The 25,568-nt window shown below is 41.5% G+C and overlaps 2 protein-coding genes across 2 annotated transcripts in view; one reads left to right on the top strand and one right to left on the bottom strand.

Annotated features, from left to right (window-relative positions):
• Nucleotides 1-3,304, bottom strand: part of LOC124798705 — a 478,156-nt gene extending 474,852 nt beyond the window's left edge. The window contains exon 1 of the mRNA XM_047262215.1: nucleotides 3,111-3,304. The gene's annotated coding sequence lies outside the window, so the exon portion shown is untranslated. The remainder of the gene's footprint in view (nucleotides 1-3,110) is intronic.
• A 564-nt stretch (nucleotides 3,305-3,868) lies between these two features.
• Nucleotides 3,869-25,568, top strand: part of LOC124799267 (glucose-6-phosphate 1-epimerase) — a 238,182-nt gene continuing 216,482 nt past the window's right edge. Inside the window, exons 1-2 of the mRNA XM_047262831.1 lie at nucleotides 3,869-3,951; nucleotides 4,197-4,248. Of these exons, the coding sequence (XP_047118787.1) occupies nucleotides 3,882-3,951; nucleotides 4,197-4,248 (122 nt within the window). The 5' untranslated portion in view covers nucleotides 3,869-3,881. The remainder of the gene's footprint in view (nucleotides 3,952-4,196; nucleotides 4,249-25,568) is intronic.

The following is a 25,568-nucleotide window of genomic DNA, read 5'->3' as shown; positions in this document are numbered from 1 at the left end:
GGGGGGGGGGGAGAAGGATAAAAAGGAGGAGGAGGGGTGTGTGAGTGTTTTCTGAGAGAAGGTAGGGGGGGGGGGGATGCATCGACATGCATGGTAAAGATGGAAGAGGAATGAAAGTTTCTCTGTGTCTATTCACCAACCTGAGCAAGGAAGGGAGGAATTAAGGTAAAGAAGTTGATAGTTGTACATTCCATTATTATTATCATCATTAGAGATGGAGTATAGGCTCAGAAAAGGAGATCACTAGGAACTGAAATCACCTGTGGCGTTGTTTTAGCAACCACTTATGAAAACTGAGTGACAGATGTAACTAATATGCTAAAGCTTAGTGGACTACATTGTTGACGAGTATGGAAAGAATGAAAATGAAACATGACACCACCACCACAACAACAACCAACACCACTCATTACACAATTACAATAAAGCAAAAGAGAAACAGCAAGACATATTCAAGAAGTTTCCACACCAAACATGTTTTATTAACAAAACACTATTAGTATTTATACACTTTTACCAGCTATTACGATATAGATTAATTCAAAATGTTTACTACTGGGACAGTGTACGTCACTATCCTGCAAATAAGGCACAAAACGGTTTATGTTGTTTTCACTTGATCCTCAAATTAAGTGAAGTGTTTTATATTGATTTGCTAACACTCAACATAACTGTCAGATTTCAATCTGATCTAGATGAGTAACACAACAGACCAATATGTCACCACATTGAGATTTTGCATTCAAATTTGTTTGCATGGCAGTAAGTTATATATTGCACCCCCCCCCCCCCCCCAGCCCTTGCATTTTTCAATATCGCACAGATGTAAACACTGGACTGCGCTACCTGTCAGCTTCTCACCACAACCTTCAGTTTCAGTTGGCTTTTACATTCATCGGCTTCACCAACTCACAACCAAACTATCACCTTCCAACCTAAAGACCAGCATCACTACAACCTACATTCCAAAAAATAAGATGGATGCAACACAAATATTGTCAGTATCTGTTCTCTTTCTGTTTGCATACCTATATTCTTCCACACCACACCAACATTACGCACTTAGATGAAGCCGGCTCCTGGTATCGGTAGGTTGAGTTGACACTGCTCCTCTGTTTGCTAGTCAATTCCGCTACCGTAACTGACTTGCTGATAGTGAAGGTGGAATATACACCCACCTCTCTTATGGCAAATATCATCAAACACAGCAGACAGTTGAGAAAAGATGGCAGTATTTCTAAGTTTACAATGTGAAACTATTTCAATATAAATAATGAATGTATACAGTGAAAACTAGTGCACGACAAAATCAGTGTAATATCCAGAATTTGCTTACAGATGAATAAATAACAAATATGGTAACCCAGCCCTTCCGTCACAATTTTACAGCCAAACTGCCCCCTGATAACACAGAAGCACAAATAAACGAACAGGTAAAACAGTAAATTAATGGTTGCAGTAACTGAATACTTTTCTGATGTTTGATAGTAAAAGAGAATCCATATATGGTTAAAGAAGACAAAATGCGTGCATTTTGTATATTGAGACGCAGAGTAGCATTTTTTTAAAATACTAATTATTTTCTGTAATTTCTATCTCACCAACACAGATACAAAAGACAAGACTGGCCACTGGCTGAACAGATTCACATTCCACAGAATATGTCATTATGCCTTTTGGATTTATGGGCATCCTCATAAACCAACATAAAAATTATATTTAAGGCAATAAAGCAAAACGAAACTGCTTTCTACTAAGATATAAACATGGAACACTATTGAGTAAATTACTACTTGATACAACTTATGATCATACTATAGACATAAGTCAGCTTGTAAACAACGACAAATAGGCCTACTTATGTTCACATTCAAACTATCAAAAAATCAAATAATAAAGAATGTGCAATTGTGTAATGGAGGATTTTGTGATTTTGGAAATATTAAGCAAGTTGTCATTCAATCTGAATCTCAGTAAATTACCCTGAACTATTTGCACAGGCTACAAAAGCACTGTTATGTTCAATCTAAATTGTATAATAGAAAGAACATTTTTATGGACTACACAGGACTGGATGCTCAATGCATTTCGTTTGCTACTTTATATACACTATACTGCAACGAAGTACAAACCAGTGGGAAATATCAGGGCAAAACAAACAGGAATGAGATACTGACAACTGGATGGTGTTGATTTTCAAAAGGTCATATGTATAAAAGGTTACATGGAACTAAGTAACAGTTACACTGGCCCTTTAACTTAGTGTCACAACAAAACTGTACACCATCAAACATAGTTAACTCACTAAAAAAATACATTCTTTCCTACGGTATTATTAACATCTTGAATAGGTTGTCAGATATATATGCTAACATTCGCAGTCTGATAATCAGATATGACATGCTTTAATCTGAGACAGTGGTCAAAATTTTAAAGGCTAAAGCTAAGATAATGCATTGTTTACAGTTAAATATATGTTTACATACAGTGACACGTTGACATGGAACTTGTATATACCCACATCGTAATTTACTAAATAAAATACTGTTGATTTATTACCATTAACTCAAACTAACGGTATGTATCGGAAAACGTATTATCACGGTCGTATAGATTCACAATTTCTTCATGTTTTTAAACTCGAAGGCAATTAAAAATGGTCTCATGCAAACACTAATGAGTGAGTAGCAACTAAACAATGCGGTTGTTTAAATTTAAATATTCGTTGGTTCCCTCGCACCGGCAATTTCATCTTCCTATTTATTTTATGTTTGGATTACTATGTTACCCCACGTCAGGGTAAATATTAGCCTATTACAGGAAAGAACGCACACAGAGTTATGCTACGACCTACTGACTCGTAAATATCCTAGAAAAACGAGTAAATACGATTTGGTACGCCGAACAGGTTTCATGTAAATTCACATTCGCTTACAGAACTGAAGTCGTTTAGTGTGTTACTGAAGGTAAATAGGTATATTTTCCATTATTTAGTATACAACTACACGCTACTTTACCATCTGGGAGAACATACAAACAGTAAACAAACATCTACGTTACCGAAATGTCAAACAAGATGCAATATAGCCCGATTTACAGTTTACTTTTACCTGAAATTCGCATTCCACGATCTCGGTGTCCTCCAGTAAGCGCACTGTACATTTATAACTAACATTAATGTCACTTTTGCTTCCAAATTTTAGCATCTTCGTATTTATGGTACATGTGACTGTTTAAAACGCGTTCCGTCACTTTTTGCACATACACTTCGGCACACTACCACGCTCCGTCGAAACTTGTAAGATCTTTGCCATGTTATGGTTAACTCTGACAATTAACAGAAGGAACGTCAACGAATCAGGAGGAATGTAGTAATGAACTACGCACGGTCCATAAAACTAAAACTCTCGCACGTTATTTGGCAATGACACCTGTTCGTCTACATGTAACGTATAAATCTAAAAATATATCAAAATTAAATGCAACTTTCTTGCACGAAATGTAGTTTGAGTATGAGAAATAAGGTGATTTTGTACGGTTGTGTATAAAACATAAACTGTGGTTGGTTGCGCCGCCATTTGTCAGAAGGAACGAACCGGTATGAGAAATTTCTGTGTCGAAGTTCTGTCATTGTAAGAGAAATATCGACTTAAATACTATACAAAAAGAAAAATAATACCTATGTACTAGTTAAATACTCTTCATTTTATATCATATAATTTTTTATCACTTAAAGTGTTATTTTGTATTGAAATTAGCATTTAAATACAAAGTATTTGAATTAACTTCTCCCGCCATGAGAGCGTTGGTAGCACTGTTTCGCTCACAGCTTCTGCTATCAATTAACAAAGGATTCCGAACAGGCGGTTTTAGATTCAAACATGGCAGCGGCGACGAGTGTTGTTATGCTTGACAGGGGAAATAATACGACGTGCACCATAAATTTACACGGTAAGGGAGCTCGATTCACGGCGCAGTGATAGTATTACGTATGTTCTACATGTTTTATTACGAATTACTGAAATAATTTACTGCTGTGACGGTATATCACGGAAATATCAAGTGGCATTGCACTCATGCCTGCCGCATAAGCCGTAGTTGAACAGTGCTTTTGCGTACTGTATGTAGTATTGTTGTAAATTTTCATGGTTACCCTAAAAAATATTGCGTCACTTAGCTTTGCTTTGCATGTGCAGGTGCAACAGTCGTTTCGTGGCGTGTGAATAATCAAGAACAGCTGTTCGTGAGGTAAGTTAATAAACTTGATTTCACTTGTACTACAGATTAATGGAATTAAGTGTTCCCATCGATTTTTCGTAAGTCGGTACAGATATTCTGTGGACTGCGTATTTAGTCTCATGTACGACTGCAACATTGCGGCGAGTTACAAAGTGTGCATGAGTGTCCGTGGAACTGCGCTCTTACTTGGTTCGTGATGTTCTGGAACAGTTAGAAAAAAATTTCTTCGTTGGGTGATGAGTTTGGATTTTAATGTGCGCTGTTCTAGTTGTTCTTGATCGTGCTTCATATTAATTTTATGTCCATTTGCGGACTTGCGTAATAGTTATGTATACAGCTATGTTCCTGTGTGTTCCTTCAGAGAAATTAGGACGAGTCTTGCGAATTGTTGGCATCTCAAGTGCTTGACCTGAAAGCGGGTCTTAAGCAAACCTGTGTGATACCGAGAAGTTCAATTGCGTTTCTCAGCATCACAAGTGGACTTTGCTTTCCAAGACGGAATGTTAATACCAAATCGCACTTACATATATGTTGGTTTCTTGCAGTTGGGTTAAAACCTGACTGTGACTTTGCATACGATGCTGTGTCTAGACGATCTTACATAGCACGTTCACTGCAAACACCGCGCGGACGGCGGAGGTGTAAATTAGTTGTGACGCTTATTGGCATTCTGTGAGGTGATATTCAAGGCGCAGAATTTTTGTTTCGCTCGTCGTATCGTTTTGACAAGGATTACTGGAGTGGTAACTTCCCAAATATTGTTCGCGCTTTGTATCATTACCTGATGTATTAAGATTTCGTCCGTACGTCACGGTTGGCGGCGACAAGTAGTTCTTGGAGTCAGGAGTGCGCAATTTTCTGTGTTAACAGTTTCAAATTTTGAACTTCCCAGTTGTTGCTTTCCGTCATTGTATGGTTGTGTGGGCATAGAAATGCGAAAACGTAGTTAACTGTTGTTTATAACATTTCATACTTTGATATAGCATCGAGAATTGATGGTAAGGTCTACGTTCTAGACATAATTGTTTCATCTTCTGTGAGCTTTTGTTTGCTGTTCAGGTAGTCGATACGTTGGTAGATAATTTCATGGTCGCTTCGTTGCTTATAGCGTGGAAGCAATACTTGTCGCATCGATGCCTTGAACGCAGCTAACTCAAGTCCGCGTATGATCTGTCCAATGTGTAATTCTAAGTGTTGTTGAGTCGACGCACGGTTTGCACTTATGCATTACAATAAAAGATTACTCTTTTAAGTTTGCTAAGTTGTATATGACACAAGAGAGGAAAACGTGAAAAAAAATTCGTTGAGTATTCTCTTGTTTTCCGAGTGTGATTTAATTTGCCTGAAGATGCCATCCACGATTTCGGCAACCTAGGGAGTTGCTCGCATCCTGCACTTGCAAATTTAATGTTTTGCTGACGTCTACGCGTAACATTATGCGTTCACTATTTCGACCAGTCCCAACAAAAAACGATGGGAATAAAACTTTTGTACTCATCATTAAAAATGGTTCAGTAGTGCTAGTGATAACTCTGCGTAATGTTTTGTATGTGGCAATTCAAGCGAGAAAGAAACCCAGAGACGGATTAGCGTCTGCTGGTGCTGCATGGAGTTCTCGCGCATGGACTTTGACGCTAATGGCACGACACCCACGGGCGTTATGAATTATCACCTGTCATACGCAGGGGATGAATTTTAGTCACCCTAATGTGGCTGTCCTGTGGATCAATATTTGTGAGAAACGTCCAGCAGCGTGTTAAGCTTCTATGCCCGACAGTTTGCTTTACTAGCCATTGGCCTGATCTATGATGTATTTAGCCCGGAAAATTAATTACAGTTCACTTAGTATCGGAGTTCAAATGAGTATCTTATTATAAAGTTGTCACGAACTTGAGAATTGTTGCTCACTTTCGTGTCGGTCCAAAAATAACGCGTAAACCACCGTGGCTCGATAATCTCAAGAACTAGACAAATGATATTTTGTGGTTAGAAATGCTGGTGTTTTCTTTTGAAATATCTATGTATGCCACCCATTTTTCGTAGGTTGCAGTAAGTTCAATGACGCGAATGCATGTTTGCGAAACTGGAGGCTGATCATAACACAACTTATTCTCACACGTACTGAGCTTGTCACTGGAGATTTCAATTATGTATACAGTTAGAAATTCCAAAGTAGGTGGTGCTCCATGGCTCCAAAATATTCGAGAAAAAGATCGTACATCAAGACTGCCAATTGTTGATGAAATAAATCTTTACCATTTTCGATCATCTGACCATCATCAACAATAAAATTATTAACAGCCTGGGTGGCAACGTTCCTACTGGTGCATCAAAACAGTAACTATCTTGAGGCAACTGTGGTCAGATTTCATCATTAGGTGTGGTGTGCGCTTTGCATATTCTAGGATAGCTGATGATGGAATCCTGCTGTCAATAAAGATTTATTTCCTTGGCAGCTCTTAGCGGTTCTGAAATGCCTTTCACAAAATAGACTCTGGTGATGCTTAATTGGGAGCGTGGTAGGACTTGAACACAGTCCAGCTTCGTTCGTGAATCATCTCCACTGCCAAGTGGAGCATGCGGTTGCCGACATCGTGATATGCAACTTGATGTTTCTGTGTTTGCCTGTAATTATGGCCTTTTGTTCTTCAGGTGCGACGCATCTGAAATGCCTCTGTCATTACACGGATGAGTCCTGATGAGTTTATAAATGAGATCTTTTTTTGAGCTGAACATGTTCCGACTTAATTGTCTCCGGATTGACATAAAAGCTCAATTACGGCACGTTTGCGTAACAGGCGGCGCACCCAAACAAGAAAGAGGAGTTAGGTAAAAGTTAGGTAGTGAAGGACCATTGTTTCTACCCATGGAAGTTCATTTCCGTAGTGGTATTCATTGCTGAGCTCAATGGATTGTGCATTAGTTTTTACCGGCTCTAGTATATCTGGCGATATATGTCTGATCTCACAGGAATTGTATAAATCACAGTAAGCTGTTGTAATGTTCTGTGAATCTCTCCGAAACGTACAGTTTTCACCACCTTAGTGCAGCAGGTAGTAAAATGCTATTAATCCTGCTTGGGGTCACAGAAGTCACCAACATTGTAATGCTAATGGGGAATTAAATGTTCTTGGTCTGTTGTCTTATAACTGAGCCAATGCAGCATGTATGCGAGATGTTTTATGAAACGTGGTACATCGTGTAAAGCTGTAGTTTCAGCCTACATGGCCGGATGGCGGTCTGAGGAGCCTGAAAAACGCAGGTCCGTCGTTACCACGTGGAACAATGTCTACTAGACCAATATGGAACGTAAAGCATCCTTTAGGATGCTGGAACCAGTCTTTTCAATGACAATTGTGCCTTTGACATGTCAGCAGGATCTGGTCACATGACGTTAACAGCTGCTGTTTCTGAATCTGCAGTAAAGCTGAAAAAGGACAAATAATCATCGAAAGGCAAAGTAACGCTGCTACAGATGAAGTGAAGCTAAAGGACATGCATGAATCACTGAGCCATCCAAATGCTCCCCAGTTCTACTGTCTTAAGAGTTTACAGATACCATCGGAGTTTTATGTTCGTGATATTTGATGTGCTTCAGCCGGCGCACCTAAGCTTTGATCTGAAATCAAGCGCCACTTCGTGGAGGCCACTCCGCTTTTCAGTTGAGAGATAGTCGAAATGTCGGCTTCTATGAACAGCGTATAGAAGGCGATAAATATATTCAGCTCTCGAGGAAAGCATGGTCGAAAATTGGCTTTGATATACGACCACTTTGCATTCTTAAAAGTCGGCAGAGTGCAGCGATTCATCACTTCTCAGGCAGCAGGTCAAGATTCCTGGCGAAACGGAACTCGGCCCCTGCGGCGTCGGCGTTCCTCGGATATTTGGACCACGGAAGGACACCGGGGCACACGACCGTCGTGGTCTGGGCTTCTCTGCGCGGGCGTCTGTTTGCGTGCCTCTAATCGGCCAGCAACTGCGATGACTGTAGCTATATACTTTCTGAATCAACGTCAGCAGCGCTGTTTTGAAATACTGGATGGTCAGAAAAATTAAAAACAGAGGAAACAGCTTATGTTGTCGTAGCCGTCCAAGTCAGAATTCGTATCCCACCCAACAATTGCATTCTGCGGAGATCTGTACGTGACAGTTGAGTAATTGTTCGACTTTTCTTCTAGTTACGTGGAGCGTTGAAAGGATTCCGTATCACGTAAGAATTGTAAGGGTTGCATCACTCACACCTTCTCTGTAGCACCTGTGTTTAGGGGGCTGGAGAATGTTCGTAGATTCGTAGGCTAAGATTTAGACTGACTTTGCAGTATCTTTCGATTCTGCAGCAGAGTATGCGTTGAACTGAAATTTCCTGACATTAAAACTGTACCAGACTGGGACGACTGAATTATCCACGCCTCGCCCTCAGTTGAGGGCTGCTTAAAATATTCCGTCATACCTTACTGTACAATCCCGTGAGTGAAGCGAGCATGTTCAGTTAGCTCTTAAAGTATCTTGTATGTGGAACTGAAGGTTCCTTTTTTCTTCCTCAGAAGTTTTCCATTTCGTTAAGTTAACAATCGCAGATTTTTTTTCTAAATTAAGGCATACTTTCTTGCCTTTCCAAGAAGTTTGCTTTGATCAAAATATGACTGGCTATTATCATAGCTTAGCCTCATAACATGAATAGAACTCTCCCTGCCCTGGGGTACCGCGGAACTACGCTCATGCCCGTGCCTAACTGTCTGCCAAGGAGTCGTAATTCTCATGTAAAAGCGTATATTTCGTTATTAAAATGCCGTTGCATAAATATATATTTTAAATAACACAGGCATTAGTGAAAGCACTATTGCAGTCATCCAGTGTCATGAGATCTAGCCTGTATTAGCATCTTATTTGATACACTGAAAAATGCCACTTTCCATTTGTATTTGTATTTTAATTACGCTACGAATTGTTCATATGTTATTTAATCCGTGGTGGTGGCGCCTATGGACAATTTGGAAGATGAAAGTAGGTTTCTTAACTTTTCGCCGATCATTATTTAGGTATATAAATCGATTAAATTTTTCTTATCTTCTGTGCTGCTGCTTGCCGCAATTGTTTGGGTGGGATCCTGATATGAAAGCTTATCGCTTGGTTATGGAAAGAAACAAGTGATAATCATAAACGCCAAACCAAATGTAGCTGTAAGATCGAGGCAGTTGTCTATCCAAAACAGTGGCATTTCTATTACCGTCACCGTCTCCTGTTGCAGAAGAGAACGAGAGCAATGACACCAGAATATCAACATGAAGTAGAATATTTTTATAAACAGAAATGGTTAAACAGCATAATTACTGACGCTTGTTTGTTTTTAAATGCATTTCTTACGAGGGATTTCAAAGTGCCATCGTACGGAAACTCATTTCTTCTCCCGCCATATGAAGTAGTTAAATAATCATACCATCTTAATCCATGGAATACGTGATGATCTGATGATATATTGATATAGCATATTGCTTTTGGTTTCACTTAATGTCCCTAAAAGAAGGCGGGGATGAGTGTGTACGCAAAAAGACATGTGCGAGCGCTCTGACCCATAGCTGCATGGACGTGAAACAAGTAATTAAACACAATTCGCAGAATCGTGTGTAAATTGGCCGGCAGCCTACATAAGATGCTTGTGAACCATTTACCAGAAGATTGTAGTGAATTACAACAGTAACTAGTGAACAGTATATTTTATAGTGTCTGGAATACATTGAAAGGCAGTTTACCCGCAAGGGTTTTCATGAAATGAGTACGAGACGCGGAAGCCTACATACGTGCTTACGTTGTGAACTGTTCTTACGTTGTATGTTACGGAAACTGCTGCGTTATAGTGAAAGCCTTGCTATAGAACAAATATTGATTTATCCAGGGTGTCCCTAAAGTATTAGTTCAAATTAATACCGGTGGTAGAGAACACCAAAACAAATCTATTTAGTCCTGGTATATATGATCTCTGACGGCAATTTCTGATGCTAATTACAGCAGTGGCATTCACAGGAATGTCACCATTGGCCTGTATGCAAGCAGTACCTCGTCGGACCAGTAATTGTAGCTTGTCCACAATGGTACCAGCAACAAGGTAAGTTTAACAACGAGGTCTTGGTCTGTTTCGACAGTGGTTCCATACACCAGCTGCTTCTTATGCCCCCAGAAGAAGAAGTCCAGACACGTGAGATCAGATGACCTGGATGACGAAACCCACGGTGCCACTTTGGCCGATCCATTGATTCCAGAAGGTGGCCCTCAGATGGTTCCTTACAGCAATGCTGAAATGAGCTGGCGCCCCTTCGTGTTTTGTCTAACGTTCAGGGGTACATCCTCCAGCATCTCTGGCAACACACGTTCCATGAAGATGGGATATCTCCGTGTGTTGAGGTGATACGGAAGACCGTATGATCCAACCAACCTATCAACGAGGATGCCGGCCCACACACTAACACCGAATCGCTGTTGATAAGCGTGAGATCGAGTACCTCGTGGATTCACATATACCCAAACATGCGAATTGTAGATATTTGAATGTCAGTACACATTAGCAGCCAGCTACAATGACAACAGCTTCCTTCAGTACCACAAAAAAATGTTCTCTAACATTACAAGTTGATTTCAGAGACCGTATGTTCCTTATGTAAATATATTTGTTTTTGTTCTCTACCTCCAGTATTAATCTGAACGAAGAGTTTCGGAACACCCTGTATTCCGTAAAGACACAGCGGACGGTGATACGTGGACTGCGTAATTTGATGTTAAGAATTTGAATCCAAGTTGTCGATATACAAAGCGTTACAGAGACTATAAAATATAATTTTCAGCTTTGATTCTATAATTTCTCCGACGAAATTCAGATTTAGCCTTGTTGCACTTGGTGTGCCCTTGCAGACACGAAACGTGAAATAAAGTTTGACCTACGTTCCGTGAAATAAAAAGAAAAGTTTCACCTGTGGTGCCAGACGGAGGACGGTTGACAGAAGTGGGGGGGGGGGGGGGGGGGGATCAGTTGCTGGTGCTCGCTGGGCTGTGAAACAACGAACGCCAGAAAAAAGTAGAAACGTAGAACCGCTCTTAAGGACAATTGAATGCCAAAGTCGCCCCCAGGCCTTGCTCCACACTGAACGTGGCTCGCCCATATTGTGGCAGACTGGGGAAAAGCTAGGGATTATGCACAGTTAGTGAGGGGAAGAGGACGTCGGGATATCCGGATGTCTTTCAGTGGATGGCGTTAGGTGACGAGAACCAAAGGTTTCAATAACTTTTTTAATGATTTAACGATCGGAACTTCACGCAGTGTCAAACAACTACCTTGTTTTGTGTGCATCTTTAGTGCACTATCTCGTGTGCAGTGAGTGCACAGGTGCTTTATCACCGCGATAATTTGACGATAAAGCTCGCTTGCAGGTGAATCACTATGCTTACAAGAAAAGACGGGAAATTCCAAATAAATGTTGCTCTTTCTTATGCTCGGGGGGGATTTCACAGACTTACAATAACTTTTCGGGCAGCGACGATATATGGCTGTGTAAGTTTGCCACAGGATAAATTGTTTTTGTAACGAATTAGAGCACGTAAAGGAAACTGGCCGAACGCCCTGCACTGTCATCTTGGATTTCAGATTTGTCGGGCGCGTTATTATGATGACTCATCGTGCAGGAAATATTGAAAACTTCAGACGCACTATAGTTTAATTGTGTGAGCGTAATAAAAGAAGCAGGAATAAACAATCTGGCTGTAAATATTAGTTTGCCTAAGAGATCCGTTGGTAAGAAGCCAAACGCTGCCGGTAGCTGTGCTCTAGTCGCATCCCTTGTTTTTTTGTAACGCCGTCACTTTATATTCCCGGGACAAATTTCAGTTTATTGTAGTGTTACGGAAGCTCACTCACTCAATTACTCAATGGGTCGTAAGGTTCCAAAACTGAGGCGGCGTGGAAAGTAATTATTTTCTTTCATAAAATAGTTGATTTCTCAGAATGCTTCAGTAGAACACGAAGAGCTATGTGGGATGTAAGGAATATTTACCATTATAAAAATATTAAGCAATGGTTGTGAAGTACACAACACTTATCCCTCGCGAAGCGTAAGCGTGCCCTAACTTCTGCTGCACATTTAAACGAAGTCAGAATCATTTCTCCATAAGTATCCACTGAGGTAGTCATATAGAAAGAAGAAAATAATGTATTACTAGCTGGGAGACACCGATGGGTGTTCAGGAGCCTGTAAACTGGGAACAATTTGCTTCCTCCGCGCGAAATGGACTCTTGCCTCGCGACGTGAGAGAGTTGTGTCGTAAGTGTATCTGTTGAGTGTAGGTAACTGTAATGGGTGTGTTTATAGTTCGGTGTTGTGTTTGTGTCTTATGATGACAGGGATAGGGTGAAACCAGCTACCAGCACATAATCTACTCTTCTGCAATAACACCAAGGGGACACCGGGCTTGACGTCTCCATCCGACAAGCAAATATTCCACTCTTATCTCTTAACAAATTATATTTGAAAAATTTAGTTACGTAAAGAGTTCGGAGTCCATATTAAGCCGTAGACTCCGCCCCCACTCCTCCCCATATAAATGACTGGACAGATCGGTTCAGAAGTTGGCGAAAGCAAAGGCACTTTTTATCTCCAATAGCGCATTGCCTAGAAAAGCACTAAAGTGTTCGAACCAGCCAAAAAAAAAAAGAAAGACTGTCAGTATTTGCCTACCAAGATGAAAAACCAGACGTGTGGAGCTTTTCGTAACAAACTGTACACAGACTGTCGAGTTTCAAGCGCTGCGCTTCTCACTGTGTCGCTCACAGTGAGCTTACCTGAGGCAGTTGACGGCGATTCGTTGGGGACGTTGAACTCTGCTGCCTTTTTGGTGCCTTTCGAGAGGAGTAGATACCGGGATTCTTCTCCATTTCATTCCAGGTCCGCTCATAACGACGCACAACACTACATTTATAGCATGCATCCTTTTTTACAGTCACATTAATAGGTTGGAGGTAAGCAATTGTAAAACATACCTCATTTGCCCTTTGTCAAAAAAGCTGGGAGGCAGTGCCATTGCGCTCTCCAATCCCAGCATCGTGTAAGAGACATTTCTGAAAACTGTGAGCCCGTAGCTGGGGAAAGTTGGCGGTATGCCGAAGTGATTCGGACCAGTACTTGGCGGCGTTCTTCTGAAAATCGGAAAATGTAAGGTGTTTGTATCAGATTTGATGCATATACAGTGGCACATAAGGTAATAAATTACAACCCAAAACTTTAATTTCAACCTTCAAAAACATGATGTTACTATCTGGAAGGTAATGCGCGCAACCATGACAACTGAGATGTGGTTCTTCACAATACTTCAGTACAGCGGATTTGCTGTTAGAATAGGGTATTTTATCTGTATTCTATCATCTCTGGAATGTCGTTTGCATCCTAACATGTTTCATGTTCAGATATCAGCAATAATGATTTTTTGCGCAAAATTTTGTCGACTGCAATATGTGCCTTCAATATACTGTTCCCACCTTCCAAAAATAAACGCTGCAACTGTTAACGATAGCAGAGGATACCTTAAAGTGTTGTGAATGAACATTGAACTTTGTATTCTATAATAGCGGTTGATTCGTAAAGAAACAACAACCACTGACTTTCCTTTGCTTTATACTTCGAACTATCGTCCATCAGTCACAGCATTACTTCAGCCCTTTTTCACTAATAACTTATTTGCTAAGCACGTGTACAACTTAGTTCGTTCTCACCAATGTGACCCGCAGATCGAATATTTATCAGCGATTTCAAAAATGGTTCAAATGGCTCTGAGCACTATGGGACTTAACTTCTGTGGTCATCAGTCCCCTAGAACTTAGAACTACTTAAACCTAACTAACCTAAGGACATCACACACATCCATGCCCGAGGCAGGATTCGAACCTGCGACCGTGGCGGTCGCGCGGTTCCAGACTGTATCGCCTAGAACCGCTCGGCCACTCCGGCCCGCAGCGATTTCTTATCTTACGTGTAGTAACTGTTATCCACACGACTGTATTTAGATAAGTGGTCATACAGTGCTTCCTGCATGAGAAGTCTTGTGGGAGAGTAACAGTTTAACAAAAATATTAAACTAGTATCTCCTGGAGTACCGTAACGACAGAGGCAGAGAATGGGCTGAATAATCATAAGAACAGCGTATGGCGTTGCGCTTGACTCTTCCATGAGATGATAACCCATCTACTTGCATTAAATTTGCTAGCAAAAAAAATCGTCGCTATTGTTATTTGTTTTTCATTTAGACAGGGACCAGAATTGTCGGGTGCAATAATACTGCACAACGTGTCAGGTGGCAGTTTCTTGAAGACTTCATTATTCCTAGTCGGAGTAGAGTACCGGGCTGAACAATGACACGTCATTATTGCCTGTAATCATACCAAGAGGACCATCCTTACGCAAACCCAGATAGTATGCTGTAATCAGACTTCCACTGAAATAATCACGAACCCACAGAACGCGTAATACTATGTTTATGGATAAGCCTATCTAACTTTCGTGCGTCTACTATGGCTGTTATTACTTATTTATTTTTTTCCTAGTCAGTGCTTGATTTCAGTTATGAATGACACGTCAGAGACCTGAACTCTACCGCCCGCCTATTTCCGGTCCCGAAACGAAGCGAAACGGTGGAACATATCTGATAATCACATCAGTGATAAGACGCACACGGCCCTCGATTTATGAATATTATGAATAGCGTACAAATTTCCAAAACAAAAATAAGCATATGTGTTGTCATTGCTTCTAGTGGGTGACGCAATGTTTTAAACATGAAATTTAGTTCACAGCTTGTTTGATGTCGATTGACAGGAGGGATAATTCTTGTAGCAAGTAAGCAACTTGATAGATTAATACACTGAAACATCATTGAGTGTTCGTCGCCTTGAAATATCTAATCGAAGTGTCTGTGAGTGTATGAAACATCGACTTATGAGATGTAAATGGTTTATTAGTATTAAAAGTTTTCAACCCACCCTTTATGCTGATATACAGTCGCTAGGGAAGCTTGTCGGAATCTAATTTTAGGAATCAGCTAAGGTTCGAAATCACTAATGTGGATATGTAGTATTCTGTACTAGACACTTTAGAAGCTGGCGCAGGACCAGAACCATGTCTTTTATACTGACATACCTTTAGAGTGTTATTAGGTGGTGAAATGCCAATCTACAGATCTATATATCTGAGGTTTGATCCCTAGTCAATCCTGGGATTTTTATCGTTTCTTTCACCTCTGAAAATGTTTGTTAATGTGTAAAATTACGAGCTGCACCGTGATTGATTCCACGTTGAACTTCACGTCTTCGTGTAATTGGGTACTGAGGTCGGAGGAAGGTAAGGATGTACCACCTCCAATAGGAGCAAGCCTAGTAAAGCACTGTGGGTCCTCAAGACAACCTTAGGATCGATGAAAGCTATACTTATTTACCTTTTGAGTAAGACCGGCGATTACCACTAAGTCTTGAAATATATACCACATGGAAAAACAGTTTTTGGGAGACCCGGAATGAGAAGGCCAAAAAAAAAAAAAAAAAATGCTGACGCAGAAAGACGGAGACAGGATTCGCTGCTGGTTCTTGAGGCAATGACGTCGAGGAAGACTTTAGAGTAATGTATTAACACTGATTTCTGCGAATCCGATGAGACATACGTTGTTGTTGTTGTTGTGGTCTTCAGTCCTGAGACTGGTTTGATGCAGCTCTCCATGCTACTCTATCCTGTGCAAGCTTCTTCATCTCCCAGTACCTACTGCAACCTACATCCTTCTGAATCTGCTTAGTGTATTGATCTCTTGGTCTCCCTCTACGATTTTTACCCTCCACGCTGCCCTCCAATGCTAAATTTGTGATCCCTTGATGCCTCAAAACATGTCCTACCAACCGATCCCTTCTTCTAGTCAAGTTGTGCCACAAACTTCTCTTCTCCCCAATCCTATTCAATACCTCCTCATTTGTTACGTGATCTACCCACCTTATCTTCAACATTCTTCTGTAGCACCACATTTCGAAAGCTTCTATTCTCTTCTTGTCCAAACTGGTTATCGTCCATGTTTCACTTCCATACATGGCTACACTCCATACAAATACTTTCAGAAACGACTTCCTGACACTTAAATCTATACTCGATGTTAACAAATTTCTCTGCTTCAGAAACGATTTCCTTGCCATTGCCAGTCTACACTTTATATCCTCTCTACTTCGACCATCATCAGTTATTTTACTCCCTAAATAGCAAAACTTCTTTACTACTTTAAGTGTCTCATTTCCTAATCTAATCCCCTCAGCATCACCCGATTTAATTTGACTACATTCCATTATCCTCGTTTTGCTTTTGTTGATGATCATCTTATATCCTCCTTTCAAGACACTGTCCATTCCGTTCAGCTGCTCTTCCAAGTCCTTTGCTGTCTCTGACAGAATTACAATGTCATCGGCGAACCTCAAAGTTTTTACTTCTTCTCCATGAATTTTAATACCTACTCCGAATTTTTCTTTTGTTTCCTTTACTGCTTGCTCAATATACAGATTGAATAACATCGGGGAGAGGCTACAACCCTGTCTCACTCCTTTCCCAACCACTGCTTCCCTTTCATGCCCCTCGACTCTTATAACTGCCATCTGGTTTCTGTACAGATTGTAAATAGCCTTTCGCTCCATGTATTTTACCCCTGCCACCTTCAGAATTTGAAAGAGAGTATTCCAGTTAACGTTGTCAAAAGCTTTCTCTAAGTCTACAAATGCTAGAAACGTAGGTTTGCCTTTTCTTAATCTTACTTCTAAGATAAGTCGTAAGGTTAGTATTGCCTCACGTGTTCCAACATTTCTACGGAATCCAAACTGATCTTCCCCGAGGTCCGCTTCTACCAGTTTTTCCATTCGTCTATAAAGAATTCGCGTTAGTATTTTGCAGCTGTGACTTATTAAACTGATAGTTCGGTAATTTTCACATCTGTCAACACCTGCTTTCTTTGGTATTGGAATTATTATACGTACCACCGATAAAATGATAAACACATAGTTCTTCATCGCTACGGAATCACCAGCGTTGCTTTTCCAGCAATTTCTCGTTCAGTTTGGGCGGCTAACTGACTTCGCGCGTCATCATTCCCAAGTTCTCAGCTGTTCTCTCTTGTAAACCCACGAGCAGTTGATCTTTGTGTCGCTTCAACACCGGTAATCTCATCGATCCGACAGTGAATGTATAATGCTGTTATCATTCGCACTTTCCAAAGATGGACCATCATCTAAATCTAAAATGCGTCTGCCGCTTTTATTCTGTTTGTGGAATGCACTTATCACCACTCGTACGGTGGCCAGGACAAAATTATAATTACGTATATTTCTATTCATGATAGTTCTGATTTGTACAGGCACTAAATGTTGGAGACACGAGCGGAGTATTTTGTGTGATGAACCACACATTCCTTTTTGACTGACATCCTTTTTTGCAGCATTTCCCGAGAGGTCTGGATGTGACAGCCTTGGCATATTGCGGGTCAGCAAAATGTTTTTACCACAAGCACAGGAAGATGAAGTTGTTTTCAGTCGTACTGAAAACGTCTGGCCTACACAAGGTCGGCTTATCATGTGGCACTGATAAAATATCCCAAGAAATGTCTCTGGGAAGACACCGGTGTCGGGAACTTTGAGCCGTGCTCTGTATTTAAATAATACGCGGACTTAATATTTCGTATTTCAGATTTTCCTTTTTTTTTAAGCGGTTTTCCTTAAACCTCCGTCTTTCATTTTTTGCTAGCAACGCGCGGTGCGTGAGACGTCCATTCGGGGGGGATGTGTTGCAGCCCAAGAAAGCCATTGAACAGTAAACAAGCCTCTTGGCATAATTCCACAATTATTTTGATGATTTGCAACAAGAATATCGGGTCGACCACTTCAGACCTAAAAGATCTCATCAAGCAATAATATCTGATCTCACTGTGTATCCAAGAAAAACTGATTTGTGAGAAAGTTGGGATATTGTTTCACACTTTACGATACGACTCCTCAAGCTTCCCCACTGAAGTAACGTGGGCGGCGGGTAGGAGGCTCCCAAAAACTCTACTCGAGTCAGACAGAAGTGCTCGCAAGCCAGTGAATGAAAAGACACCTGCACGATACTTGAAACGTAGCAAGACGAGCGGCTGATGTACTTATTGACATTTTATCAGCAGATTACTACCTGTGAAGTTCACTGTTGTAAAGTCGCTCTCCATTATAAAACTACCTGTGAAGTTCAGTGTTGTAAAGTCGCCTCCATTATAAACATCTCAGACAAGGCACAAAAATCAGACAGTAGGCGTTTTAGAAAAACGGAAATTGGGTCGAGTTTTACAATTTTTGCCTTCTCTTGCGAAACGTAACAGTACCCAGTAAACTACACTAGCTGCCACATAGTTATGCTAACATAATCACATTTACTTGCCAGCCGCACTAAACTTAATTTTCAGCAGGCATAGTAATTAAAGCTTTGTCTATCTGTTCGTGGTTGGATTCGAAAACACGTATCCACAGCTGGCTGCTCCCATTTGTAGTAAAAAGCGCCGGGACTTAGGCAACTTTTTCTAAAATGTTTCATCAGCCGGCTTTTATCTTCTTTGGTGTATATCAACAGCTACAGTCCCCGCCACACGAAGTGTATTAACTAGCGGGGACTACGTCTTTATACATACAACGAAAAGTGGTTATGGATGTTGGGGAAAAAGTGTAAACAGATTTTATCAATGCATTATATCACCATCAACCAACAATATCTAGACTTTGAAAGGTAGTTGCGCTTTTTTTCCTTCTCACCACTATAATCCACAAATTGTTCATTGTTCAACCCCCTAGTTTCGATAAAACAGCAGTAAAACCGACTGACAGGTAACACGTGTGGTGAATCGGGAGACGAACCCACGCCTTTGCTATCTTGCAAACCTAGTATCCTTAAACACTTCACGGCCGATTCAGTACAATCTGACGTTATTTCTCTCTAAAAACATTTTGAAATTGCAGAATTTTGTGAGAAGTTAAAATTGTGTACTCGGCCGGCTGTAGAACCAGGATCCTCACAATTACCAGGAAGGCGCTATTAATTGCGCTATCTGGGCATGAAAGTCACGCACTCATCCGATTCAACTTCCCATTCGCCAAAAAATAAATGGATCCCGAACACTTATGATGCTGCGGTTTTCAGTAAGCCTAACTCTCCGTCGTATTGTTGCTGCCAGAGGTACCAATCCAGCAGCGTAGCAGGAGGGTCTCTGTTAAGCGTTGGAGACAAGAGCATATGGACAGTAGCACTGCACCCGAAGCTCCATGGTCCAGGTCAGTCCCGATCCGGCACACAATTTTCACCTGTCCCAAATGATTGTAATTTGTGCATCCTGCCACAAATGTTCACTACGATGTATCATCTGCTAACAAATAGAAAAAGAAATCTCCCCACGTTGAAGTAAATGAGAACTAAGGAGGGGTTCTCGAAACAAATATGTAGAATTAAATTTTATAATATGTAAATGCTAACGGGAGTGAATAAAAATTACTTTTATCTGTCTAAATAGGTGCTCTGTTATGCGTAGTAGAGCACACTTGTGCAAACAAGACAACTATGGTTTTTTAATACAACAAATATTAATTTGTTTTTGGTTACTCTGCACCGTAAGCAACCACTATAGTGAGGCTGAGCCACCTAAGCAGTTGACATGTTTTTGAAAGAACCACTTAATCATCGTAAGTCAATATTTGACCAGACAGATTATAAGAAAGCCCTTACTAAACGACATATAGTCTTCTGTCACATCAGTATTAATCACAGCAATATTGTCAACCTCGTATTTATCCAGGAATTTCAGTTATTTCAGCTGCGAAGTTCCCCGAAACTACGTACCAGTTTGGCTCTGAGCACTGTGGGACTTAACATCTGTGGTCATCAGTCCCCTAGAACTTAGAACTACTTAAACCTAACCAACCTAATGACATCACACAACACCCAGTCATCACGAGGCAGAGAAAATCCCTGACCCCGCCGGGAATCGAACCCGGGAACTCGGGCGCGGGAAGCGCACCAGTTTAACGCGTTAAAGTCTTCTCTTTCAGCTTTACGACATTAGCAGCGTAAACTACCTTACTTCCATTTGAAAGGAAGCAACGAAGTTTAAAACAAATATACTATATTTGATACTACTGTGTAAAAAGACTAGATAAACAGACTAGGCATATTGTCATAGGGAAATATAGTGTCAGTCTTTTACATTTTTGTTATAGGTCACTCAAATGGTGTAATGACACTGGTTTTAACGTGTTACCAAATCGTCAGATGATTTGAATACATTTCGTAGTAACTCGTCACCACGCCTCTTCAGTTAATGAGTTTACATTTATCGTGTTCAAATCATCTGATGATTACTTGATAATACGTCGAAACCAGTATCGACACCATATGAGTGTCTCGAAGCTGATGTATATAATAGCGATAGTAATAATAATATAATAGAATGAACAGAATTTAGCGACGGCTTTCTAATTTCATCCAGACGAATTTTAAGGTTTGCTTCAACGATTCTGGAAATATTTGAAATTAACAGCTTGGGTGACTGTATAGTTGGATGATTTACGTGATACACGTAAAAATCGTTCGATGAAAACTCATTAAGAGTTGAAGATTTAACAATACACAAATCCACTTGGGGGAAGCATCGTCGGTGTTAGCGTGAACATTACAATCAGGCTATGCAACGAAGGGAGTAGGGTAATTGGTTTATATACACGGAACTGTGCAACTTGTTCGGAACTCACTGAAACGCCTAGCTTGACCGGCAGGACAGGACAGATAGAATAAATTGTGGAAAGGGGCCAAAATAAAGGGCTGTCAGTTACACTCGAACATACATATTATTTGATCAAACATTACAAGAGCCTCCCAAAAAAATTTTTTTTAAACACAGAGCTTTAATCTTTGGGACTTAATTATTGGCTAAAAGCCACCTTAATTTAAAAACGGCTGAAGGCCAATAACTTAAAACGCAAGCATAATCAGAAATTTAAAAGGCAAGCCTTATCTTACAACAGTTCTTTAATTTAGGCTGAAGGCCTTAAGAGCAAAACAACTCAAAATCGGTTGAAGGTCCAACACTTAAAATTCAACATCATTAAAATTTTTAAAATGCCAAAGGTCTTACGTGAAACAGTTCTTTAAATTACGCTGAAAGCCTAAATAACCTTATGCCTTAAGGTTCAAATGGTTCAAATGGCTCTGAGCACTATGGGACTTAACTTCTAAGGTAATCAGTCCCCTAGAACTTGGAACTACTTAAACTTAACTAACCTAAGGATATCACATACATCCATGCCCGAGGCAGGATTCGAACCTGCGACCGTAGCGGTCGCGCGGTTCCAGACTGTAGCGCCTAGTACCGCTCGGCCACCCCGGCCGGCATGCCTTAAGGGCAAAACAACCTTTATCTTAAAATCGGCTAGAAGCCATACGAGTACAAACAACAAGAACAAACAAGAAAACGCAGTACACACAAGGGCGCTCAGAAGTTCCGAGGGTCGGCCTGGAATTCAAACACTAACGCTCGCTTAGGTGAGACAGGCAGTCGGGCCAACCATTCTCGATCCGGCGACAACCCAACCGACCGACAGTCAACGGACCCACCGACAAGAAGATAACTTCCACTTCACCCGACCAGGGCACAACAGGGACTTCAACGGAACATCGTAGAAGATATTGGCGCCCACAACCAATCATACATAGAGCTGTCAAACTATACACCGTGTTGGACAGCAACAACACGATGAGGAAACTACACTGCCTGAAATTTACGTCAACGGCCAGGGCAAGTAACCGGGACGTTAACGGCCACGAGGCAGCCGAATTCAAATTTTCATAGATTTAGTTTTAAAAATGCCTTTATAATGAAATATTTTCATAAAATATTTCATCCTCTATTTCACCCCGTTAGTGGTCGAATTGCCAAAAACATTGAAACACGTATTTTTTAAATTTGTAATCGAAAAGTCGAATACCAGTTGTCATAGATGTAGCTTTATAAAAACCTTAGTAGTTCTTTAATAAAGTATTTTAAAAATTTCACCCACACAGAGGTCAATTTCCAAAATTGTAGAAACATGCGTTTCTGTATATCTGACAGAGAAACCAAATACCAATTTTCGTTGGACTATTTCATAGTTGCCTTAATAGCGAAATACTTTCAAAAAACCTTTCATCCCCCATTTCGTTCACTTACGGGTGGAATTTCGAAAAAAACTCCGTAAACGGCGTTTGCAGTATAAGATGTTTCTGTCCTTAGCAGTTTGGGCTGGGCGATGGTGAGTCAGTGAGTTGCCTTTTATACAGGGCGTTACCAAATTACACCGGCAAATTTTTGAGACGGGTTCCTTACACCTAAACAAGGAAAAAATTGTCCGATAAACATTGGGTCTAAAATGCATACTTTGAGAGCTATGAGCACTTGTCCATCTTCGTTAGTGTGAAACACTCTTTTGATCAAGAACTCATAGCTCTTAAGGCATGCATTTTAGAGTCCACTTTTAGTATACTTTGTTCTGGTTTTGGTCCATTCTACCTCCTCCCAAAATACGGAGAGCAAAGAGGCTGCAGTAGAAGAGATTTGTTTCGTAGTATCGAAGATGAACAAGTGCTCGTTGCTCTTACGGTATACGTTTTATAGGCCGTGTTTACTAGACTTTTTTTCTTGTATTGGTGTAAGGATCCTACCTCTAAAGTTTGTCGTGTAATTTTTAAACACCCTATATACAGGGTGAACATTAATAAAGACGACAAACTGCACGGACAGATTACTGACTTAAGTTGGAGGAAAAAAAGGTCCTATGAACATGTCAGAAAATGCGTCGTTTCCACGCTAGATGACGCCGACCAATGAAAGTTCTGTGACCACGTGCCGTGCGTTCCGCGCGTCTTGCAGGCTGTGTGACTGACGCAGTGTATTCATGTTGGGAACAAGTTGAAATGGTGCACTCGCAAACGGTCGAGAGAGAGCACAGCCGTACCAGAACACTTCCCTCATGGACACCAACCACATCCCACAATATTTCAAGTCCTTTTTGGACGTTTGTGTGATTATGGATCCTTTCAGACAGACGAACGTGCAGGGTGGCGTCGGACTACGCGTACACCAGATTTAGTGACCTGGTTCTATAGGATACTGAGACGAACCCTAGTACAAGGTCCAGGCAAGCGGCCCCGCCAACATCATGTAAGCCAAAGCCTGATTATATGTATCGTGCGTGACAACCGCTACTATCCCTAACACCTGCAACGAGGGCGAGGATTATCAGCAGCGGATTTTCCACTGTGAGAAGGAGTTTGTCGATGGTTTTTGCACCAGACCACGACAATTATGAGATTTGTCACCAGTCCTCCTTACCGACGAAGCAACCTTTACCAGAACTGGCGTCACCAATCTGCATATTTGTCGTCTGTGAGTCCTCAGGAGAATGGTTGAGGCGTCTCATCAGCATCGGTTCAGCATCAATGCGAGGGAAGGTATTCTTGGGGACCACATACTTGGACCGGTTATTTTTCCAAAACTGCTCGACGGAGGAACGTATCTGGACTTCCGGCGGAACACTCTGCCTGGGCTGCTTGGGAATATGCCTTTGGAAATACAACATGCTACGTGGTTTCTGCAAGACGAAGCCTCACCCCACTTCCTCGTTACAATTCACTGACGCCTCAGTGGCATCTTGCCCGGATGTTGGATAGGACGCGGAGGCCAGGTAGCAAGGTCTGCTAAATCACCTGACTAAAAACTCCAGGATTTTTACCTGTAGAGGCATCTGATGTGCAGACTCTTCAACAGCGTGTTCATGGCGCCCGTGAGGCTATTCGGAGAGTGTCCGGAACGTACGAAAGAGTGCAGCAATCCATGATGCGACGTGTGGACAAATGCATTGCATTCCACGCGGGCCATTTTGAACATTTGTTGTGACGTGGATACGATATAGCTCCGTACTGCGTTCGAGGACGATTTGTTGTCGTTGCACGCACACCGTCCATTTCCGGACACATGTTCGTAGGACCTTTTTTCCTCCATTTCCAGTCAGGAATTGGTGCCTGCCTCTGGTCGGTTTTATTAATATTCACCTTATATAGCGGTCCTGTCATACTTCCTAGGGGCCTCCTTGATAATAACCTAGCACTATACACCCAATAGAACGAATACACTGGAAGTATGTGCTGTATGTCATACACTGTGAGCTGTGGGACTGTAGAAGGTGACGCGGACGTTTCCGGGTGTATTCGGCGTCACTTGCAGAGCGACGCGACTATGCCGTACAGTAGAACAGAGCGCAGTGCGTCGGCAGAAAGAGCGCAGAATTCATTAACGCGGCAGCTCTGCTCCCTAATGGGGGGAATGGGCTGGCGAGCCGAGACGGGGTGGACGGGCCTAATGCGTGACGCCACACCACGCCACGCCGCTGCGCTGGCGGCACCAGTCCGGTGTGCGCGGCGCGGCGCGGCGCCAGCATCCCCTGGCAACGCCGCCTGTCCTGCGCTGCGCTGTCCCGTCCTACCCCGCTGCTTCTGCTGCGGGGATGCTGCCGCTCTGCCAGCCCTACAGCTCCGCGCCGCGCCGCTTTACCTCTGGAGCGCTACCAAAGAGATAGAGCTGTGGCCATGAAGTATCTAGCGTTAAGCCGTCGGCACACGGACCGTGCTGTCGAACGTTAACGTTGAGCGTGCCATGTTCAACGTGCTGCGTTGCTCAGGAGCGATGCGACTTGTGCATACGGTACGCGCGGCCCCAACGTGGTATACGCGATCGCAACGCACTCCTGCGACAGTTGAGGGATGTTTCTAGTTTGTAAATCACACTGTTTACTCAACGGGCGCGCGTAAAATTCCCACGTTAGCTCTGTTAAAACGCACATTTCCTCCATCATCCACGAAAAGGACACAGGCTTATAAAAGTTCCATTACAAACAGTGCGGTACAAATTTGGAATACTTCTCCGCATAAGATAAACATTATTTCATCACTCCCACATTTTAGTAAAACCCAAAGGTCAGTCTTACTTGATCACTGTTCCTACCCAGTAGCAGAACCATTGTAACATATGAATTAGAAAGCGTAAAAGAAAAAGGAGCAAAATATCTTTATACCAGTAGTGCAAACTGTCCTGTAGATTAAGCCAATCGAACAAAGTCAAAAAGGTGAACTTATATTTCCATAACATCAAATATTATAGCATATACTAATATTAAACTAATAAAGTATCAGAACCTAATGAATACGTAAATGTTAGGAAAAAAAAAATCGTTGGAA

The sequence above is a fragment of the Schistocerca piceifrons genome, chromosome 5 (assembly GCF_021461385.2).
Source record: "Schistocerca piceifrons isolate TAMUIC-IGC-003096 chromosome 5, iqSchPice1.1, whole genome shotgun sequence".
Classification (NCBI taxonomy): domain Eukaryota; kingdom Metazoa; phylum Arthropoda; class Insecta; order Orthoptera; family Acrididae; genus Schistocerca; species Schistocerca piceifrons.
This window is presented reverse-complemented; position numbering and strand designations above follow the sequence as displayed.